The sequence below is a fragment of the Camelus dromedarius genome, chromosome 6 (assembly GCF_036321535.1).
Source record: "Camelus dromedarius isolate mCamDro1 chromosome 6, mCamDro1.pat, whole genome shotgun sequence".
NCBI classification, from domain to species: Eukaryota; Metazoa; Chordata; class Mammalia; order Artiodactyla; family Camelidae; genus Camelus; species Camelus dromedarius.
In genome coordinates this window covers 13,129,137-13,148,943 of record NC_087441.1, presented here as the reverse complement: position 1 = coordinate 13,148,943, position 19,807 = coordinate 13,129,137, and the positions used below count along the sequence as shown (strand labels likewise).

At 39.7% G+C, this 19,807-nt stretch overlaps 1 protein-coding gene across 3 annotated transcripts in view; it reads left to right on the top strand.

Annotated features, from left to right (window-relative positions):
• The window catches only part of ESR1 (estrogen receptor 1), a 233,883-nt gene that overhangs the window by 26,488 nt on the left and 187,588 nt on the right, over positions 1 to 19,807 (top strand). For all 3 annotated transcript variants that reach the window (XM_031456560.2, XM_064486570.1, XM_064486571.1), the window contains one exon: positions 7,707 to 7,897. In XM_031456560.2, the coding sequence (XP_031312420.2) occupies positions 7,707 to 7,897 (191 nt within the window). The remainder of the gene's footprint in view (positions 1 to 7,706; positions 7,898 to 19,807) is intronic.

Below are 19,807 nucleotides of genomic sequence, written 5' to 3'. Positions count from 1 at the left end.
AAGTCCAGGTCATCACCTGTCCTTCTGTCCTTTAAATCAGAGAGTCCCACAAACCCCTCCTTGGGTTTGATTAATTTGCTAGAATGGCTCTTAGAACCCAGTGAAACATTTTACTTACTAGATTACTGGTTTATAATAAAAGGATAGAACTCAGGCACAGCCAGATGGAAGAGATGCAGAGGGCAGGGTAAGGGGAAGGGGTGGGGAGCTTCCACGCCCTCTCCAGGTTCATCACTCTCCCCAAATCTCCAAATGTTCAACCCACTCAGAAGCTCTCTGAACCCATCCTTTTGGGTTTCTATGGAGGGCTCACTACATAGGCATTATTTTTTAAATCATTGGTCATTGGTGATTGATTCAACCTCCAAACCCTCTCTGCTCCCCCCCAGATCAGGGGGTGGAACTGAAAGTTCGAACCCTCTATTCTTGGTTGGTTCCCTTGGCAACCAGCTCCCATCCTCAGGTGGGATCTAAAAGTCTCTTCATTAACATAACAAGAGATACCTTTGTTGCTCCCATCACTCAGGAAATTCCAAGGGTTGTAGAAGCTCTGTGCAGTGAATGGGGATGAAGACCAAATATGTATTTCTTATTTAAATCACAACATCACAGGGAGTAAAAGACCTCTACTACAACAGAGGGAGTCCTTGGTGCAGCTAACCTAGCGTGTGGAGGTCAGCAAAGCTCCCTGGTGGAAATTAAGTTTAAACTTTGAACATGCAGATAAATAGGAGGTATTCAGCGGGTGAGGAAGGGCGTTCAGGCGGAGGGAGGAGCATGCTTGCACGCCTCGGGTGGCTCACAGGGCCACAGAATGGGAAGGCAGGAGCAAGAGCAGGCTTTTGGGGGAAGATCCTGAATCTAGTTTTGTGCACATTAAGGTTGAGGTTTCTTTGGGTCATTCAAGAGGAGCTGCAGGGCGGGTAATTAGCATCGAGGCCTGAAGTCCAGGAGAAGAGTATGGCATGGTACTTCCGTGTGGCCACACACGTGGCTGAGATTCCCACAGAGAGATGTCAACTGGGATGGCAGAGAGGTGAGGGCAGAACCCGGAGGAACACTGACTTTTGGGAGCCTGCTGGGGGAAGAAAATACTGCAAAGGAAATAGAGGTGGGGAGCAGTTGCTGGAGAGATCTAAGCTGGTGTCCTGAGCAGTGGTGAAGACTTTGCGTGCTGTACGAATTTACAGTTGAACCAGTGTGAGCTGGAAAGCCTACGATAAGCCTTATGGAATAAGGGGAAATAGAGCTTGGTTTGATCTGGTAGATGGGATGGTAGTTGGCAGGGGGCAAGGACTGTGTGGGGAACAGAGAGTGAGCAGTTTCTCAGAGGTTACTTTGATAAAGTTTTGCGCAGGGATCTACAAAGAGACCGGTACTGTTTGGAGGAAGGAATTCAAGGTCTCCATTTTATTTGTTGATGATTTTTTAACTTGAGTTTTCCGGGTTTATGACCCCCCCCCTAAAATTATAGACAGAAGTTTGAGTTTGTTTATGTGTGCTTTCTACAAAAGATAGTTTCAGAGTTTTCATTATATTGTCAAACAGGTCCATGACCCCTATCCCCCGCAAAACATAATGGTCTACAGACACAGAGAGATGAATGCTGCCTCTTATGATGATTCTTTTGGCCGTGGTGGGCAGGATGAGTCTGAATGATGGGAGGCAGGAGACTAATTCTAGTAATTCGGACATGAAATATTTGTCTCTTAAGCAAGAATTATAAAAGCCAGGAATGCAAATAGGGATAGGAATTGTGTTTTGAAGAAATAATCGACTAAATTTGATGATGGGTTAGATGTAGGAGGTACATTTAGCAAATATTTGTTAAGGACCTACTGTCTGTCAGTTAAAATTGAGAGCAAAAGGGACATGGTTCCTGCCTTTGTGGGATTGACTGTTTACCACGGGGAGCATATATTTGTCAATAATAACTCAAACATACGACTGGAAATTGTGGGAAGTGCCATGAAAAGGAAGTTAAGGAACTTTCCTTTTTTTTTTTTTTTTTTTTTAATTTGAAGTCTAGTCAGTTACAATGTGTCAATATCTGGTGTACAGCATAATGTCCCAGACATACATATACATACATATATTTGTTTTCATATTCTTTTTCATTAAAGGTTATTACAAGATATTGAATACAGTTCTCTGTGCTTTACAGAAGAAATTTGTTTTTAATCTATTTTTATATGTAGTAATTAGTATTTGCAAATCTTGAACTCTCAAATTAAAAAAAATGAAGCTAGGGGAATAACCCTCTCAGACTTCAGACAATACTACAGATCTACAGTTCATCAAAACACCACGGTATTGGCACAAAAACAGACATATGGATCAATGGAACAGAATAGAGAGCCCGGAAATAAACCCACAGACCTATGGTCAATTAATCTTCGACAGAGGAGGCAAGAATATACGATGGAGGAAAGACAGTCTCTTCAGCAAGTGGTGTTGGGAAAACTGGACAGCAGCATGTAAATCAATGAAGTTAGAACACTCCCTCAGTGAAGTCAGAACACTCCCTCACACCATGCACAAAAATAAACTCAAAATAGCTTAAAGACTTAAATATAAGCTAAGACATGATAAACCTCCTAGAAGAAAACGTAGGCAAAACAATCTCTGATGTGAATCTCAGTAGTGTTCTCCTAGGGCAGTCTACCCAGGCAATAGAAGTAAAAGCGAAAATAAACAAATGGAACCTAATTAAACTTATAAGCTTTTGCACAGCAAAGGAAACCATAAGCAAAACAAAGCAACAACCTACGGAACAGGAGAAAATATTTGCAAAATGATGCAACTGACAAAGGTTTAATTTCCAGAATATATAAAGTGTTCAGGGAACTTTGAATGCACGTAACTTTGGGGGCTTGATTTGGTAAGGGATCCCCAGGTAGTTATCCCACATTTCTAGGGAATAGTATCTGCTGGTTCTTTTAATTTAACTTGGCAAAAATATCTCCTTTAGAAGCCAAGGCTTTAAAACACTTTTAAAATACTTGGCTTATCGGGGGAATAATGCTTCTGGATGCTTTTGGATGGCTGGTACCATGATTTACAGTTAGAAAAACAACAGTATTTGATTACATTGAGCTTCAAACTTTTCCTTTGATTAATGAAAATCTTCCTGGCAAATACTTTTTAGTAGGCTCTGTTTTTACTTAGTCCAAGAGAGTCCACTGTTTGGACCTAATATGAATGCCCTCAGGAATCTCCCTTAATCATACTGAATATGTAGTATCAGTGGGGCATCCAGTTGGAAATGTTTTGTTGTCAGTTGATGTGAGAAACTGTATGTTTAGTGACAGTTTAGTGAGAAAAGGATAAGAGTTTTACCAAAAAAAATGGTGACGTTTTAGCAATTTTGCGAAAGAGTTTGTTATATTTTCACTTAGAAGAAAGATATTGGGCGTGGTTAGGGTTTCTGAAGCCTCTTATTAGAAAGGCAGAACCTGGAGACATTTAGGACATGAAAAGCAGTTAATGAGAAGTTAATTTTGGTCCAGTGGAAATAAGGAGAAGCCAAAGGGCCTTTGAGGCAGAGAAGGAGGAAGAAAGATTGCCCTAAATGTGGTATTAGCACTTCCTACCCAAGAGGTGTGAGGCTCAAAAGTCCAGGACTGTGACAGGTGCAGTCGGGCAAGGCCAGGCAGAAGACAGCTGGAAGGGATGAGTCCGGGACCGGCACGTAGGCTCATCCCTGGGGATGGATCTAACCACGGGTTAGTGCCTGAGCCACCCTCGTGTCTCGGTCAGAGTCCAGACATGGGAACCTCCCACCCTGTTCCTTTCCACTGCAGTTAATTGGGCCAAGTTAGTCTGCATCCTGAGGACACAGAGCTCTGTCTGGTTGCCGTTGTGGCAAATGAGCCTGGCTTGACTCAAGACAGCCCGGATCATCACATTTCAAGGTGCCATTGGGCTTTACAACTCGTAAGAAGATCTCCCTTGCCTTTTAGCGTGATTGGGATTGCATTCTTTTGTGTGACATCCTTGGGTGGGGAGTCTTCATCGAGCAGGCCTGGGCCAAAATGATTACTGACAATGTTATACACATGAATTTCCAAGCTGGATAAAAAGTTGTTTTATGGAGAGGAAAATGTGGCCTGTGTAATTTCCCTCTCATCCTTTTGGAGGCCTTCTGGTTTTATGCTCTATGTCTATAGTAGATTTTCAGTATTCCAGGTTCATCCCAAAGAGAAAGATGTAGATGAAAAGACGTTTTACTGACAGCATACAACTCTGCTGCATATGGGGAAGATGGACCTTTGCTATTACATCTTTTATCAATATTTTTAAAAACAGTATTTACATATTCCATTTATATTGTTTTGAAAGTTACTGCATTATTAAGTCAGTCATTGATTAATTCATTTGATGTCAATGTTTATTGAGTCCCTATTCTGGAAGAGGCTCTATGCTATAAATAGTTGGGGTACCAAAGATGAATAAGACATAAGGAACTTAGCAGACGGCCTTGGAGACAAGAATGCAAAATCAAAGGAGTGAAAATGTTGGCAGTAGCAGAAGAGAAGTAAAGAAAAACCTGCCATCGGGTTCAGAACAAGGATACGTTATTTCCAGTGTGTGGGGATTAGGAGTGGCTGGTAAGAGAGGAATTCATGCAGAAGGTGACCTTAAGATGCCCTAATCACTTCATACCCATTAGGATAGCTACTGTTAAAAAAAAAAAAAAAGAAGAAAGTACGAAGTTTTAGAAGTTTTAGGAAGGATAAGGAGAAATTGGAACCCTTGTGCATTGTTGGTGGGAATGTAAAATAGTGCGGCCGTTATGGAAAACAGTAAGGCCATTCCTAAAAAAATTAGAGATAGTATTACCATATGATCCAGCAGCCCACTTCTGGGTAGATACCCAAAAGAATTAAAAGGAGGGTCTCACTGAGATATTTGAACATCCATGCTCATAGCAGCATTATTCACAATAGCAACCCAAGTGTCAGGCAACAAACGCATGAATAAACAAAATGTGGTATATACTCAGTGGAATATTATTCAGCCTTAAAAGGAAGGAAATTTGGATACATGCTACAAGATGGATGAACCTCAGGGACATCATGCCAGTCACAAAAGACAAATACTCTACGATTCCAGTTATATGAAGTATCTAGAGTAGTTCAGTGCATAGACACAGAAAGTGGAATGGTGTTTGCCAGGGAGTGGGGGGGGAAGGGAAAAAGAAATGAAGAGCTATTGTTTAATGGGCCTAAAGTTTCAGTTTTGTGAGACAAAAAATTTCTGGAGATTGGTTGCACATCAACGTGAATGTACTTCACATCACTGAACTGTACACCTAAAAATAGTTACAGTGATAGATGTTATCATGTTATGTTTATCTTACCATAATTTTTAAAAATGCAGTGTTTAATAATGCAGGGATGGATGGAGGATACTTGACACCTGGGAACATTTGCCTGTGCATGTACTGTTCATTCATTCATTCATTCTACAACTATGTATTGAATGCTTGCTGTCTGTTGGGCACTGAGCTAGTTACCTGGGCTGCAGTACTTAATAAGGTTTATAAGACGCTGAATCTGTCAATGTCATGCTTGCCAACCACCCGTCCCCTCTCCAGGCGCTAAGCTTCTATAGTTAAATATTCACAGCTGCTACCTACTGACTTGAATCGTGCATTAGACACTAGTAAACAAACAGTAAAAAAGATCTGAGGTTGATTGTGGGGGTGGTGTTGACGGCACAGTGATGAAATGGAAAGAGATGGGTAACGGAATACAAATTAGAATTGAAAACTGCAAGGCAGCGCTCTCTAAGGATATTAAAAAATAAAGGACTCCTATTTGAGGCTGCCAAACGAAGAGCTAAGTCATTTAGAATGGAAAAAAATGGCAAAGTCAGATGTACTCCACCCAAGGAGCCAGCATTTTGTGAATATTAGGCAAATGTAGTTTGAGAGCCACCGCCACAAGACTGCGGTCACTGGTAATGAGTGGGAGTGGGGAAGGTTGTAAGATTTGAGCTAAAAGGAAAGACGAGGCTTGTGGGGGGGAGGACTGTTGACAGTCAGGGTGGTCTGGCTATTTGGGTGGGCAGTGGAAAGCAGGAAACATGAGCTTCCTTCACCAAGAGACCCTGGAAGCTCTAGCTTCAACTCACTTTATCTCATGCTGGTTTGTTTTTGTTTTTTAAATGTCATAGGCTTCATTCTATCTCTCTTTCCAATATTTTTTGGTTCTTTTCTTCCATATATACCCTGGAACACTCTGTTCATTCATCTCAAGATGTTACTGAGTGCAGCTCCATCCCAGGCACTGTGCTGTGTGCTCTGGCCGTATAACGCTCCAATTCCCTTCTACCACCTTTAATCAGTTGCACATGCTTAGCAAATCCTGGGCCCGTAGAGTTTCTGCTTCTGTGCTTGGTCAGCTGAGACACGCAAACTTAGCCTCATCTACCTTTTTGCTTACCTCTTTTCTCTCTATTTTCTTCAAGGGTCGTCACTGACACCTTGCCTTCTACCTGTGCCTCTCATCCCACTTGCTCTGCTTCTTGACTTTGTTTTCTTTCCCCTCTCTTCATACCTTCCACCATTGCCTCTCTACTGGCCCATTCCCTTCAGTCTCCATGAGACCTTCTCAGGTCCCTTCCATTCTCAACATCTTTTTTTTTTCTCTCTTATCTTTACATTCTTTCATGACGACCCTATCTCTTTCTCTTCCCATTCTCATCCAAGTTCTCAAAGGAATGGCCTTCACTCCTTTTCATTTCCTTGTATTCCATCCACTTTCCACCCACTGGTTTTGACTTGTGCCCATTCTCTCTCCCAAAATGCCTTGCTGAGTGCCCTCCTTTTCAAATCCAGCTTTGCCTTATCAATCCTGGTTGTTTTGGATGTTTTTGCCTTGTTGGCACTACTGACTATGTTCTCCTTCTTAAAGCTTTCTACTTCTTTAAACCTTTTACTTCCCCATTTCCTTGGTTCTCCCAGAACTTTCTGACTCTGAATTCTGTTTCTTTTCTGGGATGTGCTCCCTCCATGAAATTTTTCAAGGTTGGTGTAACCATTTGTATTCCTCTGTTTTTCTCTTTCTACATGTTCTTAAAGAGGAGTATTGAATATTGAATAGGGTCCTCAAATTATAGTCAAATTATAACAACTGATACCCAGGGTTACCTGGTAACAGTGACATAAAAATTTGAGTTGTCTTTCTGCACATGTTCTATGTTGTTCATGAGGTCATCTGAGTTTCAGATGTTCCAGCTGTTTTATGCTTTGTCTTCATTTCCCAAAGACCCTTATTGTGGTCTAGAATCGGAATGAGCATTGGTCTGTAATGATTCTTAATTAATTGTGAATCCTTGAAAAAAATAATTCTATTAGAAAAAAATTCTATTAGAAACCAGTTTATTTCATTTTGTCATTTTCTGGATAATATATTCCAGTGTAGGCAGTCCATTTTTTAAGCAAGTTTGCAGTGAACAATTTCCCCTCAAGGTTAATGTAATAGGCAAACACCTTTTGCTGCAACAGACAGCAAGAAGTAATGAAAGATTAGCTTACATTATGATTCATTATTTCAAAATGTCAGAATAAAGTGGATCTGCTACATCTTCCAGGCCTCTTATTCTTTAGAGGAGAGTGCATGTTTTGCTTTTCTAATGTTAATGGATTCACTGGGTTTTTTTTTTTGTTTTTGTTTTTTTCTTCCTATTTTTTTCCCCAGGCCAAATGCAGATAATCGGCGCCAGGGTGGCAGAGAGAGACTGGCCAGCACCGGTGACAAGGGAAGCATGGCCATGGAATCTGCCAAGGAGACACGCTACTGTGCCGTGTGCAATGACTACGCCTCGGGCTACCATTATGGAGTTTGGTCTTGCGAAGGCTGTAAGGCCTTCTTCAAGAGAAGTATTCAAGGTAACAGTATGTTTAAAACAATGTATTCCATTTTTCAATCCTAAGGGGAAGCAACTGAGGAAGGCATATGATGAGCCACTTGTACAAAACACTGATACCTAGTAGGTCCACTGGTGTCTATGGTAAAACAGGGGGAAGAGACAGGATCCCAGGAGACAGATTTGGCAGATGTCAGGGCGGTTGCGGCTGAGTAATTATGCTCCCTCCCTTTGGCAAGATCTAAACAGTCTTGAGCAAATCTACAGGAAAAAGATTTCAGTAGCTGGGTCTCTGAGATATTGTCCATGCCATGACTGGGGGATGGCAGGTGGATCTTTATGCATTGCAGGCAACTAGGCTTTTATGATATAGTGTGATATTAATTATCTATACATAATTATTTCTCCATCTTGGCTTTGTGCAGAGAAGCATTCTGTTCTGACCTTTGCTCTAGACCAGTTCTAAGTTAACTCATTCTTCTCTTGCTCTTCTTCTATCTGTTTGTTGTCTCTGTGGATGACACGACCTTTTGCTAAAATGAGGAGACTCAATGGCTGGTGACTTGTAATAAGGGTTGTATTATGTGTACCAAGCAGTTATTAAGTGTACACCTGTAACATTTCATTGGCCTGTCTGTCTTGATGCTTTTCTTGTAGGTAGTTTACCAAGAGCAGCTTCTCTGGTAGACTGCCAGCTACATTTTATTTCTACTCCAGGAGTGTCCATATTGTTGCACTATACAGGATACCCTGGGGGAAACGTCAGTCATTTCCACTACGTAAAATATCTATGCTAAAGACCCTTTGTCTGACAGGAACAGGAATAGAGCTAACTGAATTAATGTTCTGTCTTAATAGTGGACCATTTTTCTCTGTTCTTATTCCTTTATCTTTTCAGCTTAAGCAAAGTTTAGTATGTAAATACTAAGAATATTTCTGATGGAGTTTTAGTGATTGCCTTTATGGAAATTGAGACTTAAGTAACTTGTTGAAAACCGGAGTCTGCTAAATTAATAGGTACTGATCCAAGACACATTTGAATAAAGAATGAATCACTACTCTCATAGACTTTTTGCTGAAGCTCTTCACTGCCCTGATATGGGGTGAAAGCTGGGGGTTGACACACACTCTTTATTTTTCCTTTCACTGCCAGTGGGATGGATTTTTTTAAAAAGGCTATTCAGTCTTAATAGAGTAGTGTGTGAGGTCAACTTGGTCCATTTTAAAAGCATTTTTTTGACAACTATTACTTTCAACATCCTTTGGAAATCTACTGTAAGACTTGGACTTCTTGGTTAGAATTTTAATAAAATTTGTAACATTATCTGACAGTAAAGTTATATGTATATATTATGTATCAAAATAGATTATTTAATTTTACTAGCTGATACTGTCTTAAATGAGAATAATGTTATTTATATTTTGGTTTAAGTTAGTCTAAACCCTTAAAGGTCTTTTTATAGCCATCTTCATTTGTGATTTTCCTGTTTATTTGATTTTATACAATCTAAAAAACCTTATTATTTTCCCCAAGCATTTAATCTAGGATGGAAAAATGATCTGACAGAGGTAGACTTAGTGGATAGATTCAGCTAAACTTGGACATGTCATTTATCTGAGGCTCAGTTCCCTCATCTGTAAAAATGATTTAGAGCAGGAGTCAGTGAAATTTTTTGTAAAGGAACAGAGAGTAACTATTTAGGCTTTTGCAGGCCATGTGGTCTTTATGGCAGCTACTCATCTCTGCCACTGTAACCTGGAAAGAGCCATAGACAATATTTAAATAAATGGGTGTGCTCCAATACAACTTTATATGCACAAACAGGTAACTGACCAGAGCCGGCCTATGGGCTGTAATTCGCTGACTCTTGATTTAATGCGTGAAAAGGGAATAGACAGTTTCTACATCGAACATTTTGCTTATTAATGTTTATTGAGAACTTACTCTGTACCTGTGCTAGATGTTCTGAGGGAAACAAAAATAAGTGTGAGACATAATCTATAATTGCACAAATTCGAGTTTATTTGGGAAGTTTATCTGAGGAGGCAAGGTACTTGTTCTCATGATGGAATTAGGTAAGTCAGTGCAAAGTGCTAGTCTGTGATGCAAATCGGGACAACAGTGGGTGAATATCAGAAAAGAAAATACTGTCAATTACAGATATAAAATTACTGAGATTGAAAGTACGAAGGATCTTCCTCCAAGGAGCCATGGCAGTGTTTTCACAAATTATTTCAGCATGTGTGCTCGGCATTTAGAAGTATGCTGCATACCACCACATCAAACTCAGTATTGTCCAAGTCATTAAGACATCAGAACAGAAAACAGAAAAAAATACACCTAGAAAATCCAATGACGAAAATTTAAGCTTATAAAAATGAATATTTTACTGCTATGGCATGATCTCAAGTTCAAATATTTAAAAAAAATTCTTGCTTATTCTTTGGTGGTTAGAATATATATCTGATCTCCATCTTGTATATACAGACTGAGTAGAAGAATTTCATTGTACTATAAATTGTACTGTATAAATTGCATGCAAATGCAATTTCTACGTGGCTTCAGAAACTTCTTATTTATCAAGGTCTGAAGTCATTTATATAAGGTTTCTTAAATGAGATGACTACTGAGTCCAGAGTTCTGCAGGAAGCCTAGAAAGAAACAAGGCAGAGTTAAGAACTTCTGAAGACAGGGAGGGACCTTAACATTTATAAAGTCTTTGCTTTATTAATTTATCCATTGAATGCCTCAACTAGGCAAAGCACTGTGTGAGGCCCTGGAGATACAGTTATAGGAAGGGCACAGTCCTTACCCCCCCCCCCCCCCAGAGCTTTAAAATAGTAGGAGAGATGGACAAATAAACCAGCAATTAAATTACAGTGTGACAAGTACCAAGAGGAGGGTGAGTGCAGGTCTTACAGGAGTCCAAGCTTCGCTCATTCCTGGTGGGGGCTGAGTCTAGCTCGCAGGGAATGTTTCCTGAATTAGAGTTAAGTCTGGAGGATGAGTCGAGTGAGCAGAATGAAGAAGGATGAGATGGGTGTGCAGTCACTTGAGAAGGGCACTGAGTGTACGAGCAAAGACCAGGAGGTAAGATGGTTTGGGGAGTTCTGTGAATAAAACTTAACAAAATTAATATGCCACTCGATTAAACAAAGACATTTCTAGGCCGTGTATCCATGCTTAGACTGTGTAAAAACAAAGTAATTTATTTCCTTTTGATTGTAATGGCATTTCCATGTATCTGATTTGTTTGTGCATATGAAAGGGAAATACCAGAGCAAGTCTTTCTCATCAGAGTTTTGATAACTTGGAACTAAGAAGTTTTACTGAACTGTGACTCAATACAAATCACGCTGCCCCTCAAACCTATTTACAGACAGTGAAGGGTCTGACAGGATGCAGGCAGAAAGTTCTGAAGATGCTGTAGCTCTTCCTGTTTTCTTGTTACTTAAGAAGAGAGCTAGAAATGAGTATCCATCACATTACTCTAGTGCTCTAAGTGTTTTGGTTGAAGAGGTAAAGTGTTTGACTTGAAAGCATACAAATGTTCATCCACTACTTAGTGTATGAACTTGATTACTCAAGAAATTGAGTAATGGCCTCCAGTTGAACATACTTTTTTTTTTTTAAAGCAAAGTCAAGGACATGATTTAAGAAGGTGAGTGAAATTGGACAGTCTGTGAATTTACTAAACACTGCAGGGAGAGAGACAGTGTTCCTTAACATTGCTGCTTGTAGGCAGAGACTTTTGGGTGCATTATATAAGCAGATTTGGTTATCCATTCAGCAGCCACATAGTGCGTTTGAATATTATTCCAAGGAGAAAGGAGCTCCTTGGAGCTCACTGCTTCTCTTGTATTGTTATGTTCATAATATTATGAATAAATATTATAAAGACCATATTATGATCTGCTCTTATAGGTGGTCATGAGGCACCGTGGAGGCTCTAGCCTATCTGTACACCCCAGCTATGCTGCCTGCCACTTTAGATTCTCTCTCTAAGGCGTGTATAGAAGATGCTCAACATCACCCCGAGCAGACAGGGCCCAGGCCGGTGCTGGCTTAAAGGTTAGCTAAGACCAGAGGGCATGCTGTCAGGGTGGAGTCTGGTTATGGTTCAGTACCATGGGGTCCGCAGGGCCAACAAGGATAACCAATGGCCTGACCCACCAGGCCTTAGAAGCGTCAGGGTGAGAGTCCAGCACCCTGGATAGCTCCTTCAACAGCTGCGGAGTGTGAGCAGAGACTGACTTTCTGAAGCACCTCAGACCAGTTCAGCTGGTCTGTTAAAAGGGAACTTAGTTCTTTTGTTCTTAGGAACTCACCCTTGTTTACCCAAGGCGGATTAGTTTTTAATACTTAGTGTCCCCTTTTCAGTCACATTCTGTCTTGACATGTGCGCCCCTGTCTAGGAAAGACCAGAGGACGGGGTAGAAGGGGAGGCAGCTTTCTCAGTACCTAATTATTTTATGTTGAGTCCTTTCAGAGGTATGGCTCAGAGTTGACCCTAGCAGTGGATGCACACAAAAATACTAAATCTTCGGTCCCCGTATTTCCCAACTTGCTCTTCTGCAGTTTAGTCTCCATGTGACAGCAGGAGAGATCTTTTAGATATATGAATGAGGTCATATGGTCTTGTGCTTAAAACACTCACTGCACTTAAAGTGCAGATTCCTTTCTGTGGCTTAAAAAACTCCGCATGGTCTTATGCCTGCTTACTTTGCTCTTTGTTCACTGTAATCCAGCCACTCTGGCCTTCTTTCTCTTCCCCCAACACACCAAACATGTTCATTTTTCAGGACCGTATGGCATGTGGTTCCCTTTGTACCTTTGCTTGCAACACCCAGAAATTTACTTGGCTGGCTTCTTGCCATTTGGAGCTCTCTCCCAAGATCACTTTCTCAGAGAAGACTCCTCTGATTAACTCACCAAAAGTAGCTTTACAAACTTTGCCTCTAGTTTATTTTTTTTTTAACATCTGTCTGATTTTTCTTTAAGCTCCTTAAATCTTTAATGAACTTTTAAATTTATTCATTTGATTGGTTGTTATCTGTTCTCACCAGGTGCCATCTTCACATATATCCTGCCCAAATCCGCATGGATGCTCAGTGAGAGCTGATTTCTAATCTGGTCTGCCTTGTCTGTTGCTATAGCTCCCATGTCTATAGTCATGTTGGGCACATATCTGTTAAATGGTTGAATATGGCAAGAAGTCGACAGAATGGTAACTAAAATGTGCTAGAGGACCTCCGAGAAGGGAGCCATGTCATCGGGTAAGGCTGGAAAGAGAAGTGTTAATGCTGGTGGCATATTTGATATAGGCCCAGGAAGAAATGGAGGATTTCACAGGCAATAAGAAGTTTGGAAAAGAATTCCAGGAATCTGAAATAGCATGACCCAAGATACGCTCAGTGGAAAGTGAGTAAATCAGCTGTGAAAGGACGGAGGGCTTACTGTTCTCTGTCTGCCTCTTTATTTTCTCTCTTCACCTCTCTACAAACAGGCATTCTCCAGAGTCTGCAGCCTCTGTTCCTGTCACTTTTTCATTCTTTCCTCCACCCAGTTTTCTAAGCAGTCTCATACATATCTGTTATTGCTTGATTGGTTGTATTGTGTCCTCCTAAAAGACACTTTGAAGTCCTCGTCTCCAGTACCTCAAAATGTGACCTCATTGGAAATGGGGTCATTGCAGATGCATTTAGTTAAGATGAGGTCGTGCTAGAATAGGTTGAGTCCTTAATCCAACATGACTAATGTTCTCATTAGAAGAGGGAAATCTGGACACAGAGACAGGGAGGAGAACCCCATGAGATGATGGAGAGAGATATTGAAGTGGTTCATCTATAAGCCAAGGAACACCAAGGATTGCTGGCCAGAAAAGAAGCCAGAAAGAGACAAGTAATTCTTTCCTGCAGGTCTTGGAGGGAGTGTGGCTCAGTTGACACCTCGATTTCAGACTTCAGCCTCCAGAAGTGTGAGGCAATACTTTGTGTTGTTTTAATTTACCCATTTGTGGTACTTTGTTATGGCAGCCCCAGGGAACAGTATTTAAGACCTAAAGTATGTAAATCATCTATGTGTGTATGTATGTGAAGTATGTAAAAGAGCTATGTAAGTGTCTCCCAAGTCCAGCTCCTGCACCAGCCTTTCTTCTTAGTGACACTGGTGTGTCTCCGTCTGACACTAACCACTCCTCTTGCCTCCTTTTACATCCATCCCCTCACCATTCCCTCAAGCATCCACACTCAAAACCTTGGAGTTAAGTTGTCTCATCTTTTACTTCGTAGTCCTTCCCCCTGTGGACTGTTGTGTAATTCTACTGAATTTATCTCTTAAAAGTGTGTCTGTCCAATTCCCACTACTTGGAGTTTCCCTCATTAACTTTCACCAGAATCATTGCAATAATTTAATTTTTCCTTTCACCTTTTTTTTTGACTGCACATATACATTATATTGCATGTAAATACATATATATACAATATACTGCACATTTTTTAGTTTAAATATATGTACTGATCATTGTTTCTAGGAACAGATTAGAGCTTTAGCTTTTTAAACTTACATAGTTATTAAAGGAATAAAGCCAACCACAAAGTAAGAGCCAATAGAATGTCATAATACAATCATAAAGGACAATCAAATGTGCTTACACGTATTCAAGAAATCAGTCATGTAAGTTATAAATAATAAGTAGTGTATTTGTGTCTTTATTTTAGATTCCACATATAAGTGATATCATATGGCATTTTTCTTTCTCTTTCTGGCTTACTTCACTGAGTATGACATTCTCCAAGTCATCCATGCTGCTGCAAACGGCATTATTTTATTCTTTTTTATGACTGAGTAGTGTTCCATTGTATATATACACCACATATTCTTTATCCAGTCATCTGTTGCTGGACATTTGGGTTGTTTCCATGTCTTGGCTATTGTAAATAGTGCTGCTATGAACACTGGGGTACATGTGTCATTTTGAATTCTATTTTTCTCTGGGTATATGCCCAGGAGTGGGATTGCTGGATCACATGGTAAACTATTTTTAGTTTTTTAAGGAACCTCCATACTGTCCTCCACAGAGGCTGCACTTGCCTTCTTTTTTTTGTTTAAGCCATTCACTTCATTTCTTTTCCTTCTTCCAACCCATTCTGCACGCCGACAGTCTATTCATGTTAGCAGGTCACTAATCAGTCATATCAATACTTTGTACAGAATTCTTAAATGACTTTCATGACCCTTAGAATAATCTGTAGACAACCAGCCATTCAAGGATTTCCACACTCTTGCTCTAGCCTGTCTTTCTAGCTGTTTTAAAGGCACTGTTTCTACTTCTGAAATAGACGCTCTAGACTAGACTACTTGTTGTTACTCAAATATAACCATTCCATTTCTTTGCTAGGAATTTCTTTCCAGATTTACCTGTAAAATTTCTTCTCATTCAAGTCAAAAGTGATTGTCATCAAACTTCTGCCCTCTGCCCCTCTGTATTGTAGACAACACTTTGAATCTGTGGGTTCAACTCACCCCTGATTGAAAGCATTCAAAATTCAGGAATTTCCAAAGAGCAAAACTTAAATTTGCCAGGTGCTAGCAATTATGTACACAGAGTTTACATAACATTTACAACTATTTGCACTTACATTGTATTAGGTATTATAAGTAATCTAGAGATGATATAGGGTATACTGGAGGATGTGTGTGCAGGTTATATGCGAACGTTAGAATGATTTTATATAAAGTACTTGAGCATCTGCGGATTTTGGTATTCAGGGGGGATCCTGTAACCAATCCCCCAAAGATACTGAGGGATGACTGTACTTTGTTTCCATTGCCTAAGATTGCAGGTACAGCCAAACTTGTTTTATTGTACTTCAACTTATTGCTCTTTGCAGATACTGTTTTTTTTTTTTTTTTTATCAAATTGAAGGTTTGTGGCAACCCTGTATCTGGCAAGTCCATTGGTGCCATTATTCTAAGAGCATCTGCTCACTTCGTGTCCCGTGTCATATTTTGGTAATTCTCACAACATTTCAAGCTTTTTCATTATTGCTATATTTGTTATGGTGATCTATGATCAGTGATCTTTACTGTTACTATTGTAATTGTTTTGGGACATCATGAATCACACCCATATAAGATGGCAAACTTAATTGATAAATGTTGTGTGTTCTGACTGCTCCACTGATGAGCTATTGCCTAGTCTCTGTCATTCTTGGGCCTCCCTATTCCCTGAGACACAATAATATTAAAATTAGGCCAACTAATAACCCTAAGTGGCCCCTAAGTGTTCAAGTCAAAGGAAAAGTCAATTGATGCAGCAAACTTCATTGTTACCTTATATTAAGAAATTGTCACCTTCAGCAGCCGCCACTCTGATCAGTTATCCACCAACAACATTGAAACAAGACCCTCCACAGCAAAAGAATTTCGACTTGCTGAAGACTCTGATGATGGTTAGAATTTTTTAGCAATACAGTGCTTTTAAATTAAGTTATATACATTGTTTTTTAGACATAATACTATTGCACACTCAACAGATGACAGTATAGTGTAAACATAACTTTTATCTGCACTGGGAAACCAAAAAATTCGTGTGACTCTCTTTTTTTTTTAACATTTTTTATTGATTTATAATCATTTTACAATGTTTTGTCAAATTCCAGTATTCAGCACAATTTTTCAGTCATTCATGGACATATACACACTCATTGTCACATTTTTTTCTCTGTGAGTTATCATAACATTTTGTGTATATTTCCCTGTGCTATACAGTGTAATCTTGTTTATCTATTCTACAATTTTGAAATCCCAGTCTATCCCTTCCCACCGTGTGACTCTCTTTATTGCTACATTCACTTTATTGCAGTGGTCTGGAAGCCAGCCTGCAGTATCTCTGAGGTCTGCCTCCACTTGTGTTTATGTGTCTTTCCCTTACTGACTGTGCGTCCAGCAAAGGCAAGGCCCAAATCAAGGCTTCATATTATGGGAGTCACTCAATGAATAAATAAAAGAATGAAAGGAAGGTTAGGATCAGTTTGCTTTAGGCAACAGAAAACCATTGCATTTGTTCAGTCATGGGGGAGAGATGACAATGGTCTTTACTTAAGATTAACCTGTTAGAGGCGTACAGGAGAGAACCGAGATGGGAGAGGATGAAAGCACGAGGACGAATTTGGCTGATACTCCAATACCTTAGATGTCCTAAGAAATCTGGACTTTTGGTATTTGTGAAATGGGAAAAAAAGAGCAGAAAGAAGGATATTATAATGAAAGAGCCTACATTGTTTTAAGATGATTCAGTGTGGAATACCTGGGAAAGAAAGGAGTTAAAGAGGTTCCAAAGCAGAGGGAAGATGATGGTGAAACTGGGCAAACAGAACTAGGAAAATCAAAGGAAGGCCAGTTAGAGAGGGATAGACTAAGTTCAATGCCAGACATACTTAGACATGATAGCTGGACATCAGAGAATTATCCAGCAGTCCAGAAACAGAGGCAGCATTTTGCACATAGTCCTGGGGTGGGGTTGGCATCAATTTCCTCAATTAATTAAAAAAAAACAACAGTGAAATGAATGATTTAACTACTTTCTGAAGATTGTCCGTTATTAATAATTAAGAAGTAATCCCCCCCAAACATTCCTCTTGATCCTCATAATAATATAAGAATCCCCTGCGTCTTACCAAAACCTTGTAAGAAGCACTCTCATTATTAAAAGTGTATGTTCAAGTCCCTTCTAAACAGAAAAAAATCACACGTTAGCCCAACAGGGCCAAATGCTGCCCTCCAGGATCGGATCATTTTGGAGAGAACATGCTGGTGGCAGCCAGCACACTAAGCTGGGCAAATACTAAACTACAGGGACAAATAGAAGCATTTTTATGATTTTCAAATAAAGAGTAAGCTTCCCTCCCCAAATTATTAACCCTCGGGGGATCCATAGGCATCTTTTTGGACTCAGAAACATGCTAATTGTGCAACCAAGAAATAAGATTATTGAGGACAAAGGGCAGAAGAGTTTTAGTGTGTGTGTGTGTGTGTGTGTGTGTGTGTGTGTGTGTGTGTGTGTACGAGCTATCATGTAGTTTTCAAAGGAAAGCACTTATAATGAAACTTTTAAAAAGAAGGGTCTTACTTCCAGATATTGGTAAATTTGCCAGATGTTTGGCTCCTGGTTTTCAACAGAGGAAAAGGCACAAGCCCAACATTTGAAACCTGAAAACCTCCTTCCGTGTAAGAATGCCATCCCTGGGAGCTTTTAAGTGCTAGTTTCTCTTTAATGCTACAGGATGAATATGGGAGGTACAGGTACATGCACACACGCACGCATGCATTTCAAGAAGGGCTTGGAGAAGCAAAATCATAGTCTTCCTACGTGTGAAATGACAGTGGCTCTTCTTTTTTTAAATCTTTTGGCCAAGTAATCTTTATCTTAGAGATAATTAAGACAAAATGCACCTGACAAATAAAATCTGTATAGAACCCCTATTTCTTGGCAGCTCTTGTGGACACAGCTGAAGCTTTCAGAGGTCTTTAAAAACCATGGCAACAAATGCCTTTGAAGGGTAAGCGAAGGTTCCAAATGTTTTTAATCGCTGGTGTTTTTTATGCTACCACTTCAAGCGTTCTTTTTCATTTTTTTTTTTTTTTTTGTTCATCTGATTGAAATTAAATTTCCAATTTCCTTACTAAATGTGTTCTGTCCTGGTCATGGCATTGACTGTTTCCATTAAAGTAGTAGACTCTGTGCCCATGTATAGTGGTTAAGCTTATCAACAATTCCATTAGAAAGCCCTGTTGATGAGGGGCAATAATTTCACACAAAAATTGTAGATAGCCTTTAATAGGCACATTTTCAAAGGGCATTAAATATCCCTCAAAATTATGTGCTAAGACTGTTCTTACAAAACCTACCAATGGTGGCCCGTGGCCTAATCCTGCTTAAATTTCCCTCTCCTTCATAGAGAGCTGCCGTTGATACCTTTAAAATACCGTATCTTTTCAGATCCTTTTAGAGAGAATAGCCCGTTTCTCTGGTACTCGGTCAGAGAGAAGTATACTTTGAGATGCAGCCTGCTCATCTCTGGACGATGTGTTATGCTTCGCTATTTCAGAGCTGTGTGTACAAGCTATACTATCACTTGCTTGCTCGGCTTTTTGACTGACAGATAAGAACATGTGAGGAAAATCTATGTCATAGATTTGCCATCCACTTTGTTAAACTTTTTCTTGCCATTATGTTAGTTTTCTGCCCATGTGTGAGTTAGAGAGCAGATTTAATATTTTTAATGGAAAAAAACCTCTTTACTTGAGAAAGAGAATATACTGGGGATAGTATTCCTGTGATTTTCCTTGCATTTTCATCTTCCTTTAGCTGAAATTAAGAAGGGATTTTATTTTTTTCAGTTGCTAAGAAAGGGACAATGAAGAAAACAGTTTTATTACTGAATAATAGTTTCTCTGCCAGGGGTACTATTTTCTCTATTTTCTTTGAGAAAAAGTACATGGATTTAAAATTTTATCCCAATGAATATCATCTCTGTCTAATTTGTTTGGCAGTTTCAAAATCATGTATTAGGAAGTATGGAGGGAGTAAGTAAAGAAATTCTTAAATCATCCCCCAGGGGCGGGTGGCCAGATTACATTTATAAATGCGCATTTTCTTGCGATTGAAATCTAAGCACAATGATTTAAAAGCATCTGGCACCAGTTTGCTGTATTTCATTAAGTGATGCACACAATATTTTCCTTATACAGCAGAGAAGATGAATTGCATTTCTTAAGATAATCAAAATTCGTAATTGTTTTGTTCCTTTGACACTTCAGAGTTCCTAATAAGAGATTTCATTTGAAAATTATATAAAAGTGCCCTTAACCACTACTACCAACCAGTGACAGGATCGCAGATTGTAGTCACCTTGGAGATGGTTTTCC